At 50.1% G+C, this 17,853-nt stretch overlaps 2 protein-coding genes across 2 annotated transcripts in view; both read right to left on the bottom strand.

Moving 5' to 3' along the window:
* The window catches only part of MRPL24 (mitochondrial ribosomal protein L24), a 291,126-nt gene extending 284,504 nt beyond the window's left edge, over positions 1-6,622 (bottom strand). The window contains exon 1 of the mRNA XM_081841418.1: positions 6,617-6,622. The gene's annotated coding sequence lies outside the window, so the exon portion shown is untranslated. The remainder of the gene's footprint in view (positions 1-6,616) is intronic.
* Positions 6,623-9,501: 2,879 nt separating this feature from the next.
* The window catches only part of LOC309329823 (sodium/potassium-transporting ATPase subunit alpha-2), a 43,982-nt gene continuing 35,630 nt past the window's right edge, over positions 9,502-17,853 (bottom strand). The window contains exons 19-23 of the mRNA XM_081840894.1: positions 15,931-16,076; positions 14,831-14,961; positions 13,556-13,657; positions 11,301-11,392; positions 9,502-9,619 (exon numbers count right to left, since the gene is read on the bottom strand). Coding sequence (XP_081697020.1) covers positions 9,591-9,619; positions 11,301-11,392; positions 13,556-13,657; positions 14,831-14,961; positions 15,931-16,076 — 500 coding nt within the window. The 3' untranslated portion in view covers positions 9,502-9,590. The remainder of the gene's footprint in view (positions 9,620-11,300; positions 11,393-13,555; positions 13,658-14,830; positions 14,962-15,930; positions 16,077-17,853) is intronic.

The raw sequence follows: 17,853 nt of genomic DNA, 5'->3' as shown, positions 1-17,853 counted from the left end.
TCTCTCTCTCTCTCTCTCTCTCTCTCTCTCTCTCTTTTGGGTGTTCTTGAATTACACGGGAGGTGGTGGATAAGGCTGTGCGCTGGGGATGCGTCGGGCTCTGAGAATGGTCTCCCCGCAGCCCCTCTCCTCCCCACCTGCCCCTCCTTCTCCTCTTCCTCCTCCTCCTCCTCCTCGCTTTCTTCCAGCCGGCCGACGTCACCCCTTCCATGGGGAGGGATGCCAGGTTTCAGGGACAATGTCCTCAGCCCGGGGCGTAAAGGGATCCGCTCCGCTGCAGAGCGCCTCTCGCTTGCGTCAGGGGAGGCTACTGTACGGCCGATGTCCCCACACAGAGACACCATCCACAGGAGAAGTCAGCCCTCCTGCGGCGGAAGCCATCTTGTGCCCCATTGGAAGGGGGGGGGTAGAGAAGGCCTTCAAGAGGTCTAGCTGCTTGGCTTAGAGGACTGCGGTTTTTTTCAGGCAGTTGAGTCAGAGATAGGGAAATGTTGGCCTGCTGGAAGACGCAGGTTTCTCACGTGGAGAAGAAACAGGTCTTGGTATCACCTAGAATCGCCGCCCAACTTAAAGGTGTCCAGAGAAATTGCAAATAAAAGCATTTTTGGGAGGGTGGGGGCGGGGCAGCACATCTTGGACAATTTTCGGTCAATGGGATTTACTTCTCAGTAGACGCACATAGGATTGCAATGTAACATGCACATATTTTTGGGGAAAAATACAGACCAAACCACCCCCCAGAATACATTTCTGCAATTCCCCCCTCAATTTTTACTTTTTTTTTTTAAGAATGAAATTTGCAACTTGCAGCTGCTGAAAAGGGGAATGAAAAATATTGCAATTCATTACATAACTCACATTTTCATTACATTATTCCAAGCGGTACGTAATCATTTGCACAGTATTTGTGGGCTGCAAAGCAGCAACAGCGGCGAACGTTTATCGTATTTGCCAGATTGATTTCCGTTTCGAACAAGGGGGAAGAAAAAGCAGACACTGTCCATTTACCTCTCCTGCTTCTGTTCTGTTCATTTATTCATCCCCCCCCCCATCAGATTTGTACACCAAATTGATAGCCAAAACATGAACAAATCTCAAAGTGGTTTACAAAAAAGAAAGAAAGATGAAACAGGAAAGTATTGAATGTATCAATAATGTATGACTTGTGGAAAATTTTAAAAAACTGAATTCTCTAACCCAAATTACTTGAATTAACCTGAATTATCCTAACCAGTTACTTGAGCCTGAAATGACGGTGCAGAGAATGTGAATATTTGGTCTCACCAAGAGAGGAAATCACCCAGTTCACGGGAGAGTCTTTATCCAAGTTGCTGGATCTCAGCCCCGCAAAGGGGGTGTTGAGATTATTCCCCTCTCTTGCACAAAACAAATAAACAAGGAGCCTATATTCCTATGGTTCCTATATTCCAGGCCTGTCTTCTTGGACTAGCTGAGCCCCAAGGTCCCTTTCAGCTCTCCAGTTCATTGGAGACTGAATAGCCATCAGTCAGGGATCCTTTAGTTGTGATTCCTGCATTGCTGGCGGGTTGGACTACATGAGCCTTTGGGACCCCAACCCCATAACTCTATGATTTCTTTCCGTTTATAACACACACACACACACACACACACACACACACACACACACTGTCCACTGTCCATTCCTTCCATTTCAGCAGGGTGGAAAAGGAATCTCTTTCTGGCTCCCCTCGCCCATCCCAGTCTGCAAGACGGAGGCTGGCATGTCAGCAGATGCCAAGGTAACTGGAGCTGCCTTCAGATTACAGAGCGATGAGCCCCCCCTCTCTCTGAGGGAGGGGGCCTTTCTGGGTGCTCAGCAGGGGGCGTGATGTGAGAGGGGAGAAGCGTGGCTGGGGGCCAGCACCCCTTCTTTCTCCACCCCCCTCAGTTTCACAGCTGTGCCTGTTTGCTCTGCCATCTGAGGACGTGGCAAAGCATTAGGGCCTGATCCATTTTATTTCTGCAAAGCCAGGGGTGCGCCAGCTTCGAAGGCTCACTGGCACGCCGTGGGCATTCCTGCAAGTGGCACCTGCAAATTGCTTTGGGGCGCGTCCATGTTCTTTCTGTGCAAAGTGGCAAAATGTCATCCCGCTGGGCACTCTCACCCTGGCTTGGGCCTTTATTGAGAAATTATTGAATAATCAAAGCATTTCACAACGCAGCAAAGCAACGAACCAAGTGGCAGTTTGCCATTATGGATCCATAAGGCAAAGCTAGATCTTCAGATCATGCAGAGAAGAGGGATATAGTGTCCACAGAGGCAAAGAGGGCTCTCAGTAATGGCTGTGCACAGGCAAGCAGCGCCAAATAAAATCAAATTCACAGAGGTGACATTGTTATTGCTGTGAGGCGTGTGGTCTTTGCTGTCTATTTTGTTGTTTCCTCAGCTTGTAGACGGCCTTGTGTACAGTGGTACCTCTGGTTACGAACTTAATTCGTTCTGAAATCCGTTCTTAACCTGAGGTACCACTTTAGCCATGTGTAGGCAACCTAAGGCCCGGGGGCCGGATCCGGCCCAAACACCTTCTAAATCCGGCCGGCAGACGGTCCGGGAATCAGCGTGTTTTTACATGAGTGGAATGTGTGCTTTTATTTAAAATGCATCTCTGGGTGATTTGTGGGGCATAGGAATTTGTTCATCCCCCCCCCTTCAAAATATAGTCTGGCCCCCCACAAGGTCTGAGGGACAGTGGACCGGCCCCCTGCTGACCCCTGGGTCTTTAGCTAATGGGGCCTCCCACTGCCCCCACCACACAATTTCTGTTCTCATCCTGAGGTAAAGTTCTTAACCCGAGGTACTATTTCTGGGTTAGCCGAGTCTGTAACCTGAAGTGTTGGTAGCCCAAGGTGTTTGTAAACGGCGGTACCACTGTATTGCAATATAGGAAGGCGGTATGCAAATTAAAAGTGAAATGTAAAAATGAAATGACATATAGAAGTTTATTGCACGGAGATAGCAGACAGAGAAAACTTTTCCTCCCTCTGAATGTTGGAAGATTCGGGACAGAGAAAATAAAGTTCTTCTCCGTGCAACTCATAATCAAACTATGGAAGCCTCTCTGCCAGGATCCAGTGATGTCCACCAAGGATGACTTTAACAGAGGATAAATCCCTGGTAGAGGAAAAGGACCCCACAATCACGTTAAGGGTAGCCAGATTCTGTGCGATTGCCATAAAACTTAGGGGACAAGCTGTGCTATCATAATGATTCAGGTTTTAAATGATAATTTTAGGTTATATATTAGTCACTAAGTTTTAATTTATATATTTTTAAACTTGCTATATCTGTATTGTTCCTGTTATAAAGGTAAAGGGACCCCTGACCATTAGGTCCAGTCGTGGCTGACTCTGGGGTTGCGGCGCTCATCTCGCTTTACTGGCCGAGGGAGCCGGCGTACAGCTTCCGGGTCATGTGGCCAGCAGGACTAAGCCGCTTCTGGCAAACCAGAGCAGCGCATGTAGATGCCGTTTACCTTCCCGCCGGAGTGGTACCTATTTATCTACTTGCACTTTGACGTGCTTTCGAACTGCTAGGTTGGCAGGGGCAGGGACGGAGCAATGGGAGCTCACCCCGTCACGGGGATTCGAACCACCGACCTTCTGATCGGCAAGCCCTAGGCTCTGTGGTTTAACCCACAGTGCCACCTGCGTCCCTTGTTCCTGTTATACCTAATTGCAAATTCAAATGTATCCCTATGGTGTTTTATGACTTCCTTGATATTGTATGTGGGCTGGAAGTGCTCTGTGACCGAAATAATAAAATCATTCATTTAAAAGAGGATTGGACAAATTTGTGGAGGAGGAGAGGTCTCTCAAAGGCTCCTAGCCCCAGTCAGAGGCGGCCATGATTCTGAACGCCATTTGCTGGAAAGCACAGGAGGCAAGAATTGCTCTTGTGTTCGGATCCTGTCCACGGGTTTCCCACAGGCACTGAGAGAACAGGCGGCTGGACTAGATGGGTCCCCTTTGGCCTGATCCGGCAGGCTCTTAGGTCCTGTTGTTCATACTGAATAAGTCGATGTTTCCCTTGAAATAGGGAAGGCCTTCTTAAACTGGACGCTAAGAAAAACGTCCCACATTTCTCCCCATCATCTGGTGACAGCCAGTCTGGCTGCAAGCCACAGATAGACAATGCGGACTGATTCTGCGCCGGCCTCTTCTGTGGTCCTTAAAGAGAGCAGGACCCTCAGTGGACGGGAGACGGAGCAGCACAAGGAGCCCGCCAGGCCTGGGAATCCAGGGCGCCATAAATCAAAGGTCTAAACGCAGGGAGCTGACTGCATCTGGGCCCTCGCCTGTTCCTCTTTGCACCCAGCCGCCGCGTTGATTGACGCCTGGCGCTGGGCTGGACAGGAAGAGTGACGCTTTGGTGCTGTGACGCACGGCCAGCAGGGGCGGCCCGTAGTTCCATGGTGCAGCACCTGCCTCACAAGCAGAAAAACTTAGGTTCAACCCCGCTGGCAGCATCCGCAGGGAGGGGGCAGAGGAGCTCCTCCTGAAAGCTAGGTGGTGGAGTCCCTAGAAGTCAGGGGTGGCCAGCGTGGTGAGCCCAGCCCCAGTCCACATGGCCAGGGGATGGGAGCTGGTGTTGAGCAACACCTGGGAGGCCACAGGTTAGTCGCCGCCTAAGCCCCACCCAACACTTTTCTTGCAAGCTCAGGCATCTTCCTGGGCAGCCGACTCCCGACTCCGTCCTCCCCCTCCCTGGGCAACGGCCACGTTGACTCGTGGGGTTGTTGGAGTCCAGCCCCTTCCGGAGGGCTCCCCACTGGCTACCCCAGCCCTATGTGGGTCTGACTAGTGACGGGGGCCTCCTCTGCCTTTATCCTGACCTGCGTGATACATGTTCAAGGAGTTACTAATAGGATCCAAAGCCCTTAACAATTTGGGACCAATTTGGAATATTGCCTTACCTCACATGGGCTCATGCAACTGCTATGATCTGCACTACGAGACCATTTCTGCATTTATAAGAAATCACTCTTTTAGTGGCAGCACCCAGACTTTGGAACTCCCTGCCTCTTGACACCATCCATGCGCCTTCACTGTACTGCTTCTGCTAAAAACATTCTTGTTTAGGCAAGCCTGCCTAGACATGTTGAGATGCTGACATGTGCTTTAACCTGGCTTTTTTTAGCTTATTGTTGCACCTTATTTTTTTTTTGCATGTTTTAAATAGTTGTTGTGAGTACCTTCTCCCGATATGTGTGATGCATGTGCCATTCCAGGCCAAGGTCAAGGTGTTCGTACATCAAACCCTTTTCTTGCAAGATCAGGCAGCTTGCTGGACAGGCAACTCCCATTACCCAGCGCTGCCACCCAAGTTCAAGGGGTTTGTCTACAAACCCCTCACCTGCTTGGGACTGGTCCACCTGCAAGATCGCCTTGCCACCTGCAACCTGCAGACCTGGTCTCACAATTGGTCTCACAAGTGTCCAGTTCTGGGCACCACAGTTCAAGAAGGACACGGACAAACTGGAACGTGTCCAGAGGAGGGCAACCAAAATGGTCAAAGGCCTGGAAACGATGCCTTATGAGGAACGGCTAAGGGAGCTGGGCATGTTTAGCCTGGAGAAGAGGAGGTTAAGGGGTGATATGATAGCCATGTTCAAATATATAAAAGGATGTCACATAGAGGAGGGAGAAAGGTTGTTTTCTGCTGCTCCAGAGAAGCGGACACGGAGCAATGGTTCCAAACTACAAGAAAAAAGATTCCACCTAAACATTAGGAAGAACTTCCTGACAGTAAGAGCTGTTTGACAGTGGAATTTGCTGCCCAGGAGTGGGGTGGAGTCTCCTTCTTTGGAGGTCTTTAAGCAGAGGCTTGACAACCATATGTCAGGAGTGCTCTGATGGTGTTTCCTGCTTGGCAGGGGGTTGGACTCCATGGCCCTTGGGGTCTCTTCCAACTCTAGGATTCTATGATTCTATGATTCTAATCCTCGTTCCACACATCTTTGAAACGGATCTTTTTGCATGGCCCTCTGGAACTCCCTGCCTGTGGACACCAGGTAGACATCTTCTTTGCTGTACTCTTTTCGGTGCATGGCGAAAACATTTTTGTTTAGGCAAAGCCTATATCCAGTCATGTGTTTCAACACTTAAATTTATTTTTTATGTTTTTAAATTACTTGCTTCTAGCTGTTTTTCAAATTGACCACTGTTTTACTCTTTCTGTGAATTGCTTTGAGGGTTGTTGTGTTGTTTTTTTAAAAAATGGAGAGGTTTATAAGTATTATGAAACCAATCAATCAATAAATTCCTGAGACAGGAAACTGGGGTGGGGGGCTTTGGGGAGGCGGTGTCTCTGAAAGTAAAGAATACCCCCCTCCCTGAAATGTCCAGCACCCACCCACCCACCCACTCACCCACCCGGCAGGCTCCAGGCCCTTCATCCAACCCCCTCCCCAAATTTGTCACCCCCTCTGCCCCCCCTCCACACCTTGCAGAGCCAAGGCTGGTTTCAAATGACCTGCAGGAGCCTGAGCATCCTTATTTTTAACCCCAGGTGGATATTTAAGCCCCTCCAGCAAACGAAACCTGAGCAAGGCCCCCTCCCGCCCGCCCGGCTCCTTCTCTCTCCCTCTACCTTCTCTCTGCCTCGCAGGCCCACCCGCCACCCTCTCTATTTTGGGCTCACCGCAGTCAGCACCTCCAGGGCTCCTGGAAGACGCCCCCCTGCCCCTCCCTGCCTGCAGAGCACATCTTGTACCCAAAGCAGATTTGTTTTGGGGGGTGGGGACTGGAGAGTCAGTGGGCCTGGGGTGTGTGGCTTTTCCACACAGTGTCCCAGGTGCAGAGCTGCTGCTGCCAACCAGTGTAGGCAAGCAGGACTGAGCTAGATGGCCCATCTCTGGGAAAAGGCAGCTTCTGAAGTGCCTGTTTAAACCAGCCCTTAATTCAGAACCATGAGGACCAGAATCTTACTTTATGCTTAGGGTAAAGGCTACATCTTAGTAGGAGAGCTTGGCACGCCGAAGGCTCCAGGTTAATCACCTACGGACATTCCCAGCCCTTTTGTCTAGGCAACCAAGACTAGGATAACCAAAAATGTTCTGTGCCCTCGGGCAAAATGGGTGGGTCTTTCTCTTCCCCTGCCCCCACCCTCCACTCACCTACCTGCTGAGTAGGAGAATGATAGTCAGTGTTGTGAGAGAGAGAGTTGCTCAGAAAGCAGGCTGGAAGTGGGAGACCCAGAGACTGTTTGCCCCAAAGCAGAGACTAATGGAGAAGCGAGATCTTTTGGCGTGTTGATGCTGTGAGCCTCTCCACCCTGTGCTCAGGTTGTATATATGTGCAAATAAAACCGTATATCCTAAATACACCACACACTGTCCCTCACTGCAAAGAAACCGAACCCGGTAAGCAACTGGAACCCCTGAACTTTCTCGCTGCTCAGAGACTGGGCCGGTGCGCAACACTGGTGTCAGAAGTGGGGTTGTGTTTCCTGGAGGAGAAAGCCTCTCCATCTTCTGCTTGGGTGGTATATATATGTAAAGAAAACCAGATATTCTAAAGACACCACAGTCTCTGCTGAACCTCATTCCAAGGAAACTGAACCTGAGTAAGCGCTGGGACCCCTGGAATCTCTCACCACTCAGAGATTGGGGTGGCACGTACAAATATTTATGCTGATGTTTGCCTGCAAGGTTCGGTCACAGTTTGTTCCTGACCACATGCTGACTGCTGATTCTGGCCACGCCTGCCTGTCTGTCTTAGCTGCCACATTCCCTACTTCTCCTGGCCAGTCTTGTTATTAGCCTGGGGATCGAACTCTTCCCTGCACTGGTGTTTGCCAATATCCACCTGCCATTCCTGATTAATAGCCCCCTTTGTGAGGGGCTCTTGGGTTGTGTGGAATAAGCGGTGTTTTGCATATCAGCCTCCTCCTCTCTCGCGGGAGGCCCCTGGCTCCTGCAATTCCTTCTCCTGCTGTTTTGAAGACAGCAGATGTATTTGAGTCTTAGCAGACAAAGGCCTGTGTTCGAGAGCTGGTAAACTGTGACTCCTGCATTCCAGGGCTAGATTCGAATCACTCGGGTGGTAGATGCTTTGCACAGTGCAAAGACCTTGGCCACAACAACACCTTTTGTAGACTCCACAGGGTTTACTGCTTTTCTTTAAAACCTGTCACGCATGTTGCTAGGCCTCATTGTTGTCGATTGTATCTGGGGCCATTTGTCAGTTTCCAGCAGCTGTGCTGAAACACCTTGGTTGGACTCCTGATCATTGCCACCTTTTGAGGGGGTGGGGGGGGCAGGTCCCGGGCCTTACTTAGTTCTCCAAACAGGCCCAGAGGGTTTGCAGGATGAAGTTGGGCCTTTTCAACGGTGGCTCCCTGATTGCGGAATGCTTTCCCCAGAGATATGCAAGAAAGGAACATAATAAATAACAATTCCGTTTGCAGCTCTGCAAATGACGCAACCCCCCTCTGTACCTCATTATCAGGATTTTAATTGTTTCTGCACAGGGTGGGGGCGCACGTACCTTGGAAGAGAAGGCGACAAACACACTCACATGCCAACAGAGGACCTTTGTGTTTGTGGGTGTCTCAGCTACACACACCCTGTTGCCGCAACAACAAGGTTTTAGGGAGTGTAGGAAGCTGCCTTATCAAGTCCACCTAGCTACATGTTGTCTGCACTGACTGGCAGGTGGCTCTCGAGGGTTTCAGAAACAGCACCTGCTCTGCCACGGAGCTGCAGCCCTGAGTAAGGAGAGGTTTTCCTCTTCCTTGGAATCACACAACGGTGGTGCCGTGTGAAGATCCCCCAAAGCTCATCCAGCCCATCCCCGCACAATGTCTTAAGGGAACCACGCGGAGTGCAGCCCAGACGCCTGGACCTCTCCAGGGCCGCCGCTGCTGCCGCCCCTGCTGCCGCCTCCTCCTTTCCATCCTGCAGTGGCCCTTAAGGCCAGTGACGCCTCGGCTGGGGCTATTTTTAACCCTCGCTGCAGCACTTGGCCGGGGACAGCTGCTGTTATTTTAATCAGCCACAAATGCTGCCCCGGGGCCCTGCAGCTTAAGTGAGCTCTGACACTATTTCGGCCCTTTCTGCTGATCCAGAGTCTTATTTTTATACCGGCTGCCCAGATCCCCTTTCTGTGCCATTAGCACCTGGGGCAGTTAGGAACGGGTCTGGGGCCAACGGCAGCTGGCAGGCGGGGCGGGGGGGCCGGGGGGGGGCGCGAAGGCGCACGCTGCTCTGCATTCACCTGGGATACAGCTAGCCTGCCCAGGGAATGGAATCAGGAGCTGTGATTCCTGCGTTGCATGGGGTTGGGATAGATGACCTTTGGGGGTCCCTTGGGTTTCAACAGGCCGGTCGCTGTGGCCCCAAACACAAGACCCGCCAGATTATTTTGATTTGCCCCCGCAGCCCCCACTTCCAACCAGGCAAGAGGTGTGAGACTCCCCGCTTTTCCTGGCACCACAAGGGTCTCCTCTTCCGAAGGGACAGCAAGGGGCCAGGCCTGGAGAACAGGTTAAATTAATTTTTATTGCCTCTTTCTGACTACATCGTCTGGCTTTCAACTACAGGTTGTAAGGAGGGAGTGACGTGCTGCCTTTAGTAGTAGGTCTCCTTTTCCACCCAGCCTGGGAAAGGAAGAGGGAGGAGAGAGAGAGAGAGAGAGAGAAGAGTTAGTGTGTGTGTGGAATAATAATAATAATAATAATAGTAATAATAATAATAATAATAATAATAATAGTAATAATTTACTTATACCCTGCCCATCTGGCCGGGTTTCTCCAGCCACTCTGGGCAGCTTCCAGTGGAATATTAAAATACAATAACCTATTAAACATGAAACCGTCTGGAACAGACGGTTGAGTTGGGAAAAGATACACTTGCCTGAGAACATGAGGAGGGTGTTGCAGGGGCTGGATCAGGCCAAAGGAGACCCCTTTGCCCCACAGCCCTGGGCCACAGTGGCCAAAAAGCCCCTGAGAACCCAGGAATCGAGATAGACTGCCTCTGGACCTGGAGGCTCCATAGGAACATCCAAAGAGCCGCTGGATCAGGCCTCCAGGCCAGGAGAGGCAAGTCACCTGAGGATCGGGGCCACCCTGTGTCTCGGGGCAGATAAAAGCCGGCCAGCCCCAGTCCAGGTTGCGGGAGCAACATTGTTGGTTGCCAGTTCCTGCCTGAACCCTGTCCTGCTCTCCTGCCTGAGCTCCTGACCCACCCTGGCTCCCTGCTTGTGTGATAGGAATTTTATGGTCTTAGATATATGGTAATGTTCATAAGTGTACCAACCAAGCATGTACATAGATCAGCACAGGAAGGCCAACCTGGAACCATTTTGATTCCTAAACTGACCAAATCTTTTCTCTGCAAGGTCAAAATGGAGGAGCCTCTCCATTGTCTTTTCCCTCACAAATCCTGTCTTAAGGGCATGTCTGTGTTTGAATAGGGTGTGAGCCTGTGACCTGGCTCAGGAACTAAGTATTTATCACTACAAAAGACTGGCCAGGCTCCCCAGGGTATCCAATCAAGTGAGCATTAACAGGTAACCTGCCAGACAGGAGATAAACAACATTCAAATTTCTGTTTTAGACCGCCTTTTTGTGATGTGGGTGTGATGTATCTGAGGGGTGGTCTTAGGTTACACCCCTTCTGTGAGGTAGGTATGATGTTTCTGGGGGTGGTCTTGATCTACAGGGTGGCAGTTTCAAAAGTCTTTATACGGCCTTGCGTGTCATTGTTCTGGGTTCCTCCTCCTCTCCTGCATGTGAGGGGAGCACCCTGTTGCAACAGATCAATAAAGATCAAGCTTACTAGCTGCTTTGCTTCTCAGTATTCTCTGCTTGGCCTCTGTTATCTTCTCCGACCGATGGAGAACCTACGTAAGGACTCTATATGGGCTCTTGGATACCCCATAAGGGAAAAGGGCAATTTTTGTTTACAACACGTGCATGCCTGTTCCTGACTTCACCCGACTCCCTGCCTTGCACCCAGCTTCAGCTACTACAGACTGCCTCCACGTTGCACCTTTGACCACGGACCGGACTTGGATCTCGCCTCTCAGGTAACCCATGAGACCAGCACATGAGCGTTCCCTGGCATTCAGAGGTGCCCTGCCTCCGACAGAGGACGGAGGATGTAGCCATTGTGGCTAGAAGCCACCAGTCGATTCATCCTCCAGTCAGTTGCCCATCGGAGCCTAAGGAGGAGGTCCATCCAGTCCGGCCTCTCATTTTCACGGCGGCCAACCAGGGGGCCCCGAGGGAAGCCCTGCACATCCTTTTTGGGTGGGGGGTCCAGAACGACACTCACCACCAGGGTAGCGGCGTATGAGGAGCTTCCTCACTTCGTCGTAGATGAAAATGAGGAGGCTGTACGGGAAAGCGCAGAACCACCAGGTCACCCTGGAGAGGAGAGAGGGAGGGAGAGAAGTGCTTTGGTTTTCCCCCCCAAATGCTTTTTATTGAGTTTTCTTTAACAAACACAAACAAAATAAATACTCTAAAATTCAACAATCATATGTCTACTTATTTTCTAAACGCTCTATCGTGCACAGACTTCCCTCCTTCCCTCCAACAGGCTTTCATATTGAATTTTCTCTTTCTTCGCAGGTTCTTAATAGCATCCTGTAGACATCGCAAAATTTATTTTAATCCTACTACAGTCTTTAAACTTCTGCAGTTATTACCTATATACACTCAACAAATTTACTCCATTTATTTTTGAACTTTGCTTCCTCTTGGTTACGGATCTGGTGGATCAGTTTTGCTAATTCTACATATTGAACCATTTTTGTCTGCCCCTCCATTAGTGTTGGTATTTCCTGAGTTTTCCATTTTTGGGCTACTAAGATTCTGGCGGCAGTCGTAGCATACATAAATAGTCTCTGATCTGCTTTTCTTATTTCATCTCCTATCAACCCCAGCAAAAAGGCTTCCGGTTTTTTGGGGGCAGGTATATTTAAACAGTTTTTTCAATTCATTATAAATCGCATCCCATTTTTTCCCCCTTCATTTTCTGAAATTTTTTTGAAGCGGTTCAGGCAGCCTTCCCCCCCCACCTCACCCAGCCCCTAATCCTCTTTCGGTGCCATCACTATCTCAGCCTGAGACCCTCATACCTAAGGGACCGTCTCTCCTGGTATGCCCCATGGAGGACCTTAAGGTCCACAAATAACAACACCTTGGAGGTCCCAAGCCGCAAGGTGGTTAGATTGGTCTGAACTAGAGCCAGGGCCTTTTCAGTGCTGGCCCCGATGTGGTGGAATGCTCTGTTACAAGAGACCAGGGTCCTGCGGGACTTGACATCTTTCCGCAGGGCCTGCAAGACAGAGCTGCTCTGCCTGGCCTTTGGTTTGGACTTGGTCTGACCCTTATGTTTCCCTCCCCTTATAGTCTTGATTTATCAGCTATTTTAAAATGAGGCTGCATTTTAAATTGCATTTTAACCTGTATTTTAAATTGGGTTCCCCCCCCTCCCTCTCGTTTCCCCCTATTATGTTTTTACTGTGATTTTATTTTATTGGTGTTAGCTGCCCTGAGCCCGGCTCTGACCGGGGAGGGCGGGGTATAAATAAAATTTATTAATTATTATTATTATTATTATTATTATTATTATTATTATTATTATTATCATCTCCTGCAAGAGGGAGTTCCACAGTTCCACCGGCACACGGGATGGAGAAGGACTTTTCTCTGCCCTGGGACTTCCATCCTTCAGCTTCCATGGGCGCCCGTGAGTTATCACGAGAGACGGAGAGGAGCTTTTCTCTCTGCTTTTTCCTGATCAGCTGCTGCCAAGCTGCCCCCTCCTGGCGCTGAGGCCTTGCCAGATCCTGGCAGATGCGGCCGCCTCAAGAACTTGGCTCTTAAAGGGATTAGTGGGCAGAAGTGGCCCCAGCCGAGGATTTAGGTCCTGAGCGCAGTGCAGGACAGGAGACGGGCAAATCTGCCAGTTTCCAAAGCCTCTCATTTTCTCCTCCGGCCAATCTTAAAATTCAGCTCCCTCCACATCAGTTTGTGAATTTTCCATGGGAATTCGTTACCACTTCTGCACAAATTTCTCCGAAACTTTTTTTGTGGTGAGGCTCATTTGGCAACGAGGGGGAACGAGCCTTTTAGTGCCGTCATCAGCCTGGCCCTGTGGAACTCCCTGCCACTAGAGATTAAGCAGGCACGCCTTCCGTCTTTAACATCTTAAATGCCGGCTGAAAACATTTTCTATTCCTCCAGGACCTAACGCGGGTGCTTAGAGTAAGAAGATATATTCCCACGATGGTTCATGGATGTCTGTTGTTATTTTTTTTTTAAAAAAATGATTTTATTGTATGGTTTTGCATTTTAAACCACTTGGATGCATTTTTTGGTGAAGCAGTGGTATACAAATATTTGTGCAGATAAATAAATATAGATAGATGATAGATAGATAGATATAGATAGATGTGCAAATGAATGAATAGGGCTCTAGTAAACCACACAAGCCAGAGCTCTGTTCTAGAGAGGGCTAAGGGGCAGAGACAAAGCCCCCCCCCCCGATCCAACCCCACCAGGTCTGGACAGGGAGCTTACTTGAGGGGGTACATGCGCAGAGCCACCCCCATTCCAGGGCAGTACGAGAGGAAAGCGGCCAAGGCTGTCTCTTCCAGAAGGCCGAAGATCAGGATCTTGTTCCTGGAGGGAAAAAGAGAGAGAGGAGGGTGGGGTGGGGGTCACAAGGAAGGAGCTCAGGAGGACTGAGGACCACTAGGTCCGTGTACACATCCGTGTAGGGACAACACAGGAAGCTGCCTGAAGCCCCAAAGACCTTCTTTGGCTGCTGCCGGCCAGTGCAGACCATTCTGAGCTCAATGTATAGCAAGGTGGTGACTCAGGATAAAGCAGTAGCCTATATTCCGATGGACGATCACCTGCTAGGAGTGCTTTAGCTGCAAGTCCTGCATTGCAGGGGGTGGACTGGATAACCGTTGGGTGTCCCTTACAACTTCACAGTTCTAGGTTTCTATGATCCAGGGATTAGTTGGCTATGAACCAGGGTAAAAAAAGGAACGTTACGGGACGCGGGTGGCACTGTGGGTTAAACCACAGAGCCTAGGACTTGTCAATCAGAAGGTCGGCAGTTCGAATCCCCGTGACAGGGTGAGCTCCCGTTGCTCGGTCCCTGCTCCTGCCAACCTAGCAGTTCGAAAGCACGTCAAAGTGCAAGCAGATAAATAGGTACCACTCCAGCGGGAAGGTAAACGGCGTTTCTGTGCGCTGCTCTGGTTCGTCAGAAGCGGCTTAGTCGTGCCGGCCACATGACCCGGAAGCTGTACGCCGGCTCCCTCGGCCAGTAAAGCGAGAGGAGCGCTGCAACCCCAGAGTCGGCCATGACTGGACCTAATGGTCAGGGGTCCCTTTACCTTTACCTAAAGGACCCCTTGATGGTTAAGTCCAGCCAAAGGCAACTATGGGGTTGCGGCACTCATCTCGCTTTCAGGCCGAGGGAAACAGCGGTTATCCACAGACAACTTTCCGGGTCATGTGGCCAGTAGGACTAAACCGCTTCTGGCACAACAGGACACTGTGACGGAAACCAGAGTGCATGGAAACGCTGGTTACCTTCCCGCCGGAGTGGTACCTATTTATCTACTTGCACTTTGACGTGCTTTCAAACTGCTAGGTTGGCAGGAGCAGGGACTGAGCAAGGGGAGCTCACTCCGTCGTGGGGATTTGAACCGCCGACCTTCTGATCGGCAAGTCCTAGGCTCTGGGGTTTAACCCACAGCGCCCCCCGCGTCCCAGGAGAGGTACATGGAACCTCCAAGTTCAGAGGCGTATCTATTTTTGGGTGAGGCTGGGACTTACTTCATGCCTTGCTGGAAGACAGAGTTCCTCCTGGTCTTGCAGATGATGAGGTCGGCCCACTGTACCACCACGATGCTGGCGAAGAAGGCCGTGTGGCAGGTGAACTCCACCACCTTCCGCTGCTCGTAGGTCTGCAGGGAGAGAAAGAACCACAGAACTGTGGGCTCACCTGGTTCAAACTCCCCCTGCAATGCGGGAAGCGCAGCTCAAAAACACCCGACGGGGGGCCACCCCACTCTGCTCCCAAAGAAGATAAAGGAATAAAATCATCACGATAAAAAAGCAACAACCGTGATTTAAAACTTTCAAAAAGTTAAAAATAATAACAGACGAAAAACAGATTAAAACATGCCATGGACTTTCTATACATCTGGACAGGCTTAAACAAAAATATTTCTAGCAGGTGACAAGAACAGTAGAGGGAAGGCACCTGCCTGGTAATAATAATAATAATAATAATAATAATAATAATAATAATAATAATAATTTTTTATTTATACCCCGCCTTTCCTGGTTTAGAAAACTGGGCTCAGGGTGGATAACAACAAATTTAAAACACTCAATTGATTCAACAAAAAACAGCATAAAATACAATATAAAACATGAATAACAATAAATTCAGGATTCAAAAATAAATTTAGGGGGGAAATCCATCCAATAAACATTAGATGATCAGCAGGGCTAGCTGGCTGAATTAGTCCCATTTGGGCCAGTGAGGAGACCGGGGAGAATTAGCTGTGGGATCCCAGAGCGGGGAATCTTTATAAAAAGGGGAGGGGGAGGGAAGGTAGGGGACTAAAAGATCAGGCTAAGTTCAAGTTGAAAGCCAGGCGGAATAGCTCTGTTTTACAGGCCCAGCGAAAGGAGGTTAAATCCTGCAGGGCCCTGGTCTCATGGGACAGAGCATTCCACCAGGTCGGAGCCACCACTGAGAAGGCCCTGGCCCTGTGGGAGGATAGTCTGACTTCCTTAGGGCCCGGGACCTCCAAACTATGATGTCAATGCTGCTTTATTAAAAGAAAAAATCTTACAAATGAGGAAGAGGGATGATGTTGCCTCTCCATGCAGAGTCCCCCTCAACAAGAGGGCCCCCCACTCACCCACTCCTGCCCATAGCTGTCTTCCAGGTCGTTTTTGGAGCGGTCGTCCCAGTCCAAGCGGATGCCCAGCAAGGTGGAGGGGAGGAAGCCATTTTCGGCCAGGATGACAAAATAAGTGAAGAAGCCCCCAAGGGCCTGGATCATACCTGGGGGAGAAGGGAGGGAGGGAGGGAGAGAGTCATTCCTCTCGAGGGACACCTGAGCAGGAGGGACACTCTGCCTGCAGGAAGCGCCAGGGGAGCTCAAGGGCTGGCCTGCCCCTTCTGGGCAGAAGGCAGGAGGGGAAAACGGAGGCGGCAGGAGAGAGAGAGAGGCTGCCTGGCTTTGCCATGGGGTGGGCGGTGGGGGGCGGGTTCTTTGCACCTGCCTCCCCATAGCAAGCCCTAGAAACCCTGAGTAAGGAGTTAACAAGAAAAATATACAGCGGTACCTCAGGTTAAGTACTTAATTCATTCTGGAGGTCCGTTCTTAACCTGAATCTGTTCTTAACCTGAAACTGTTCTTAACCTGAAGCACCACTTTAGCTAATGGGGCCTCCTGCTGCTGCCGAACTGCTGGAGCACGATTTCTGTTCTCATCCTGAAGCAAAGTTCTTAACCCAAGGTAATATTTCTGGGTTAGCAGAGTCTGTAACCTAAAGCATATGTAATCTGAAGCGTATGTAACCGGAGGTACCACTGTAAAAACAAATCATTAAGAGAATTCAAGTTAATAAGGAACTCGAAAGAGATGGACAAGTTTTTGGCGAGGCATAAAATAGTGTGTGTGGTGGGTTGTGTGTGTGTGTGTGGAAGTTCATAGAATCACAGAACTATAGATTTGGAAGGGACTCCAAGGGTCATCTACTCCAAACCCTTCTGCAATGTAAAGGTGAAGGTCAAGGGACCCCTGACCGTTGGGTCCAGTCATGGCCGACTCTGGGGTTGCAGCGCTCCTCTCGCTTTACTGGCCGAGGGAGCCGGCGTACAGCTTCCAGGTCATGTGGCCAGCAGGACTAAGCCACGTCTGGCGAACCAGAGCAGCGCATGGAAACGCCGCTTACCTTCCCGCCGGAGCGGTACCTATTTATCTACTTGCACTTTGATGTGCTTTTGAACTGCTAGGTTGGCAGGAGCAGGGACCGAGCAACGGGAGCTCACCCCGTCATTGCGGGGATTCGAACCGCTGACCTTCTGATCGGCAAGTCCTAGGCCACAGCGCCACCCGCACTCCTTTCCTCTGCAATGTAGGAACCAGCTAAATCACAGCCTGCGAAGTTGGTATTCAGCTTTGGGGCTCCTTTCGGGTGTGAAGTCATTGGACTCTCTTTTTCTTGACCTACCCTGTTTTGCTTAAATGTTGATAGATGCCGAATTAACAGCTTGGTCATAGTGTTACGTTCTAGTGATATTATGATTTTTATGACATAACGTTGTTGTATTACTGGCGGCTTTGTCTGTCTCTGTAGTGCCCCATCTGCAATATTGATTTAGGACAGTGGTTCCAAAGTGGTGATCTGCCGACCTCAGTGGGGTGGTCTGTGGCTACCACAGAGATATCAATTTCCCCCCCCCCAAAAAAGTATGGTGTCCATGGCTTGGCTTTTAAAAAACAGGGGGTCTGCAATGCTTAGCTAAATGGGAACAACTGATTTATGACATTTATACCTCACCCTTTCCCCTCCAAGTAGCTCAAGGTGACGTGTGTGGTTCTCTCCCCCCCCCCATTTAGTCCCAACAACAACAACAACAACAACCGCCTGGTGTGGTAGGTTAGGCTGAGAGAGGCAGTGACTGGCCAAGTTCACACCCAGGAAACTTCAGGGCCAAGTGGGGATTTGAACCCAGGTCTCTCCCTGGTGCTAGTCCTATACTCTAACCACAGTGGCATGGGGGCATCTACAGCGCTCCCCTTCTGATTCCCCAATCTGTGGGCTGGAAACTG

The sequence above is a fragment of the Podarcis erhardii genome (genome assembly GCF_964252035.2).
Source record: "Podarcis erhardii genome assembly, chromosome: 15".
NCBI lineage: Eukaryota > Metazoa > Chordata > Lepidosauria > Squamata > Lacertidae > Podarcis > Podarcis erhardii.
Note: the sequence above shows the minus strand (reverse complement) of the source record. Positions and strands in the feature narration are given on the sequence as shown.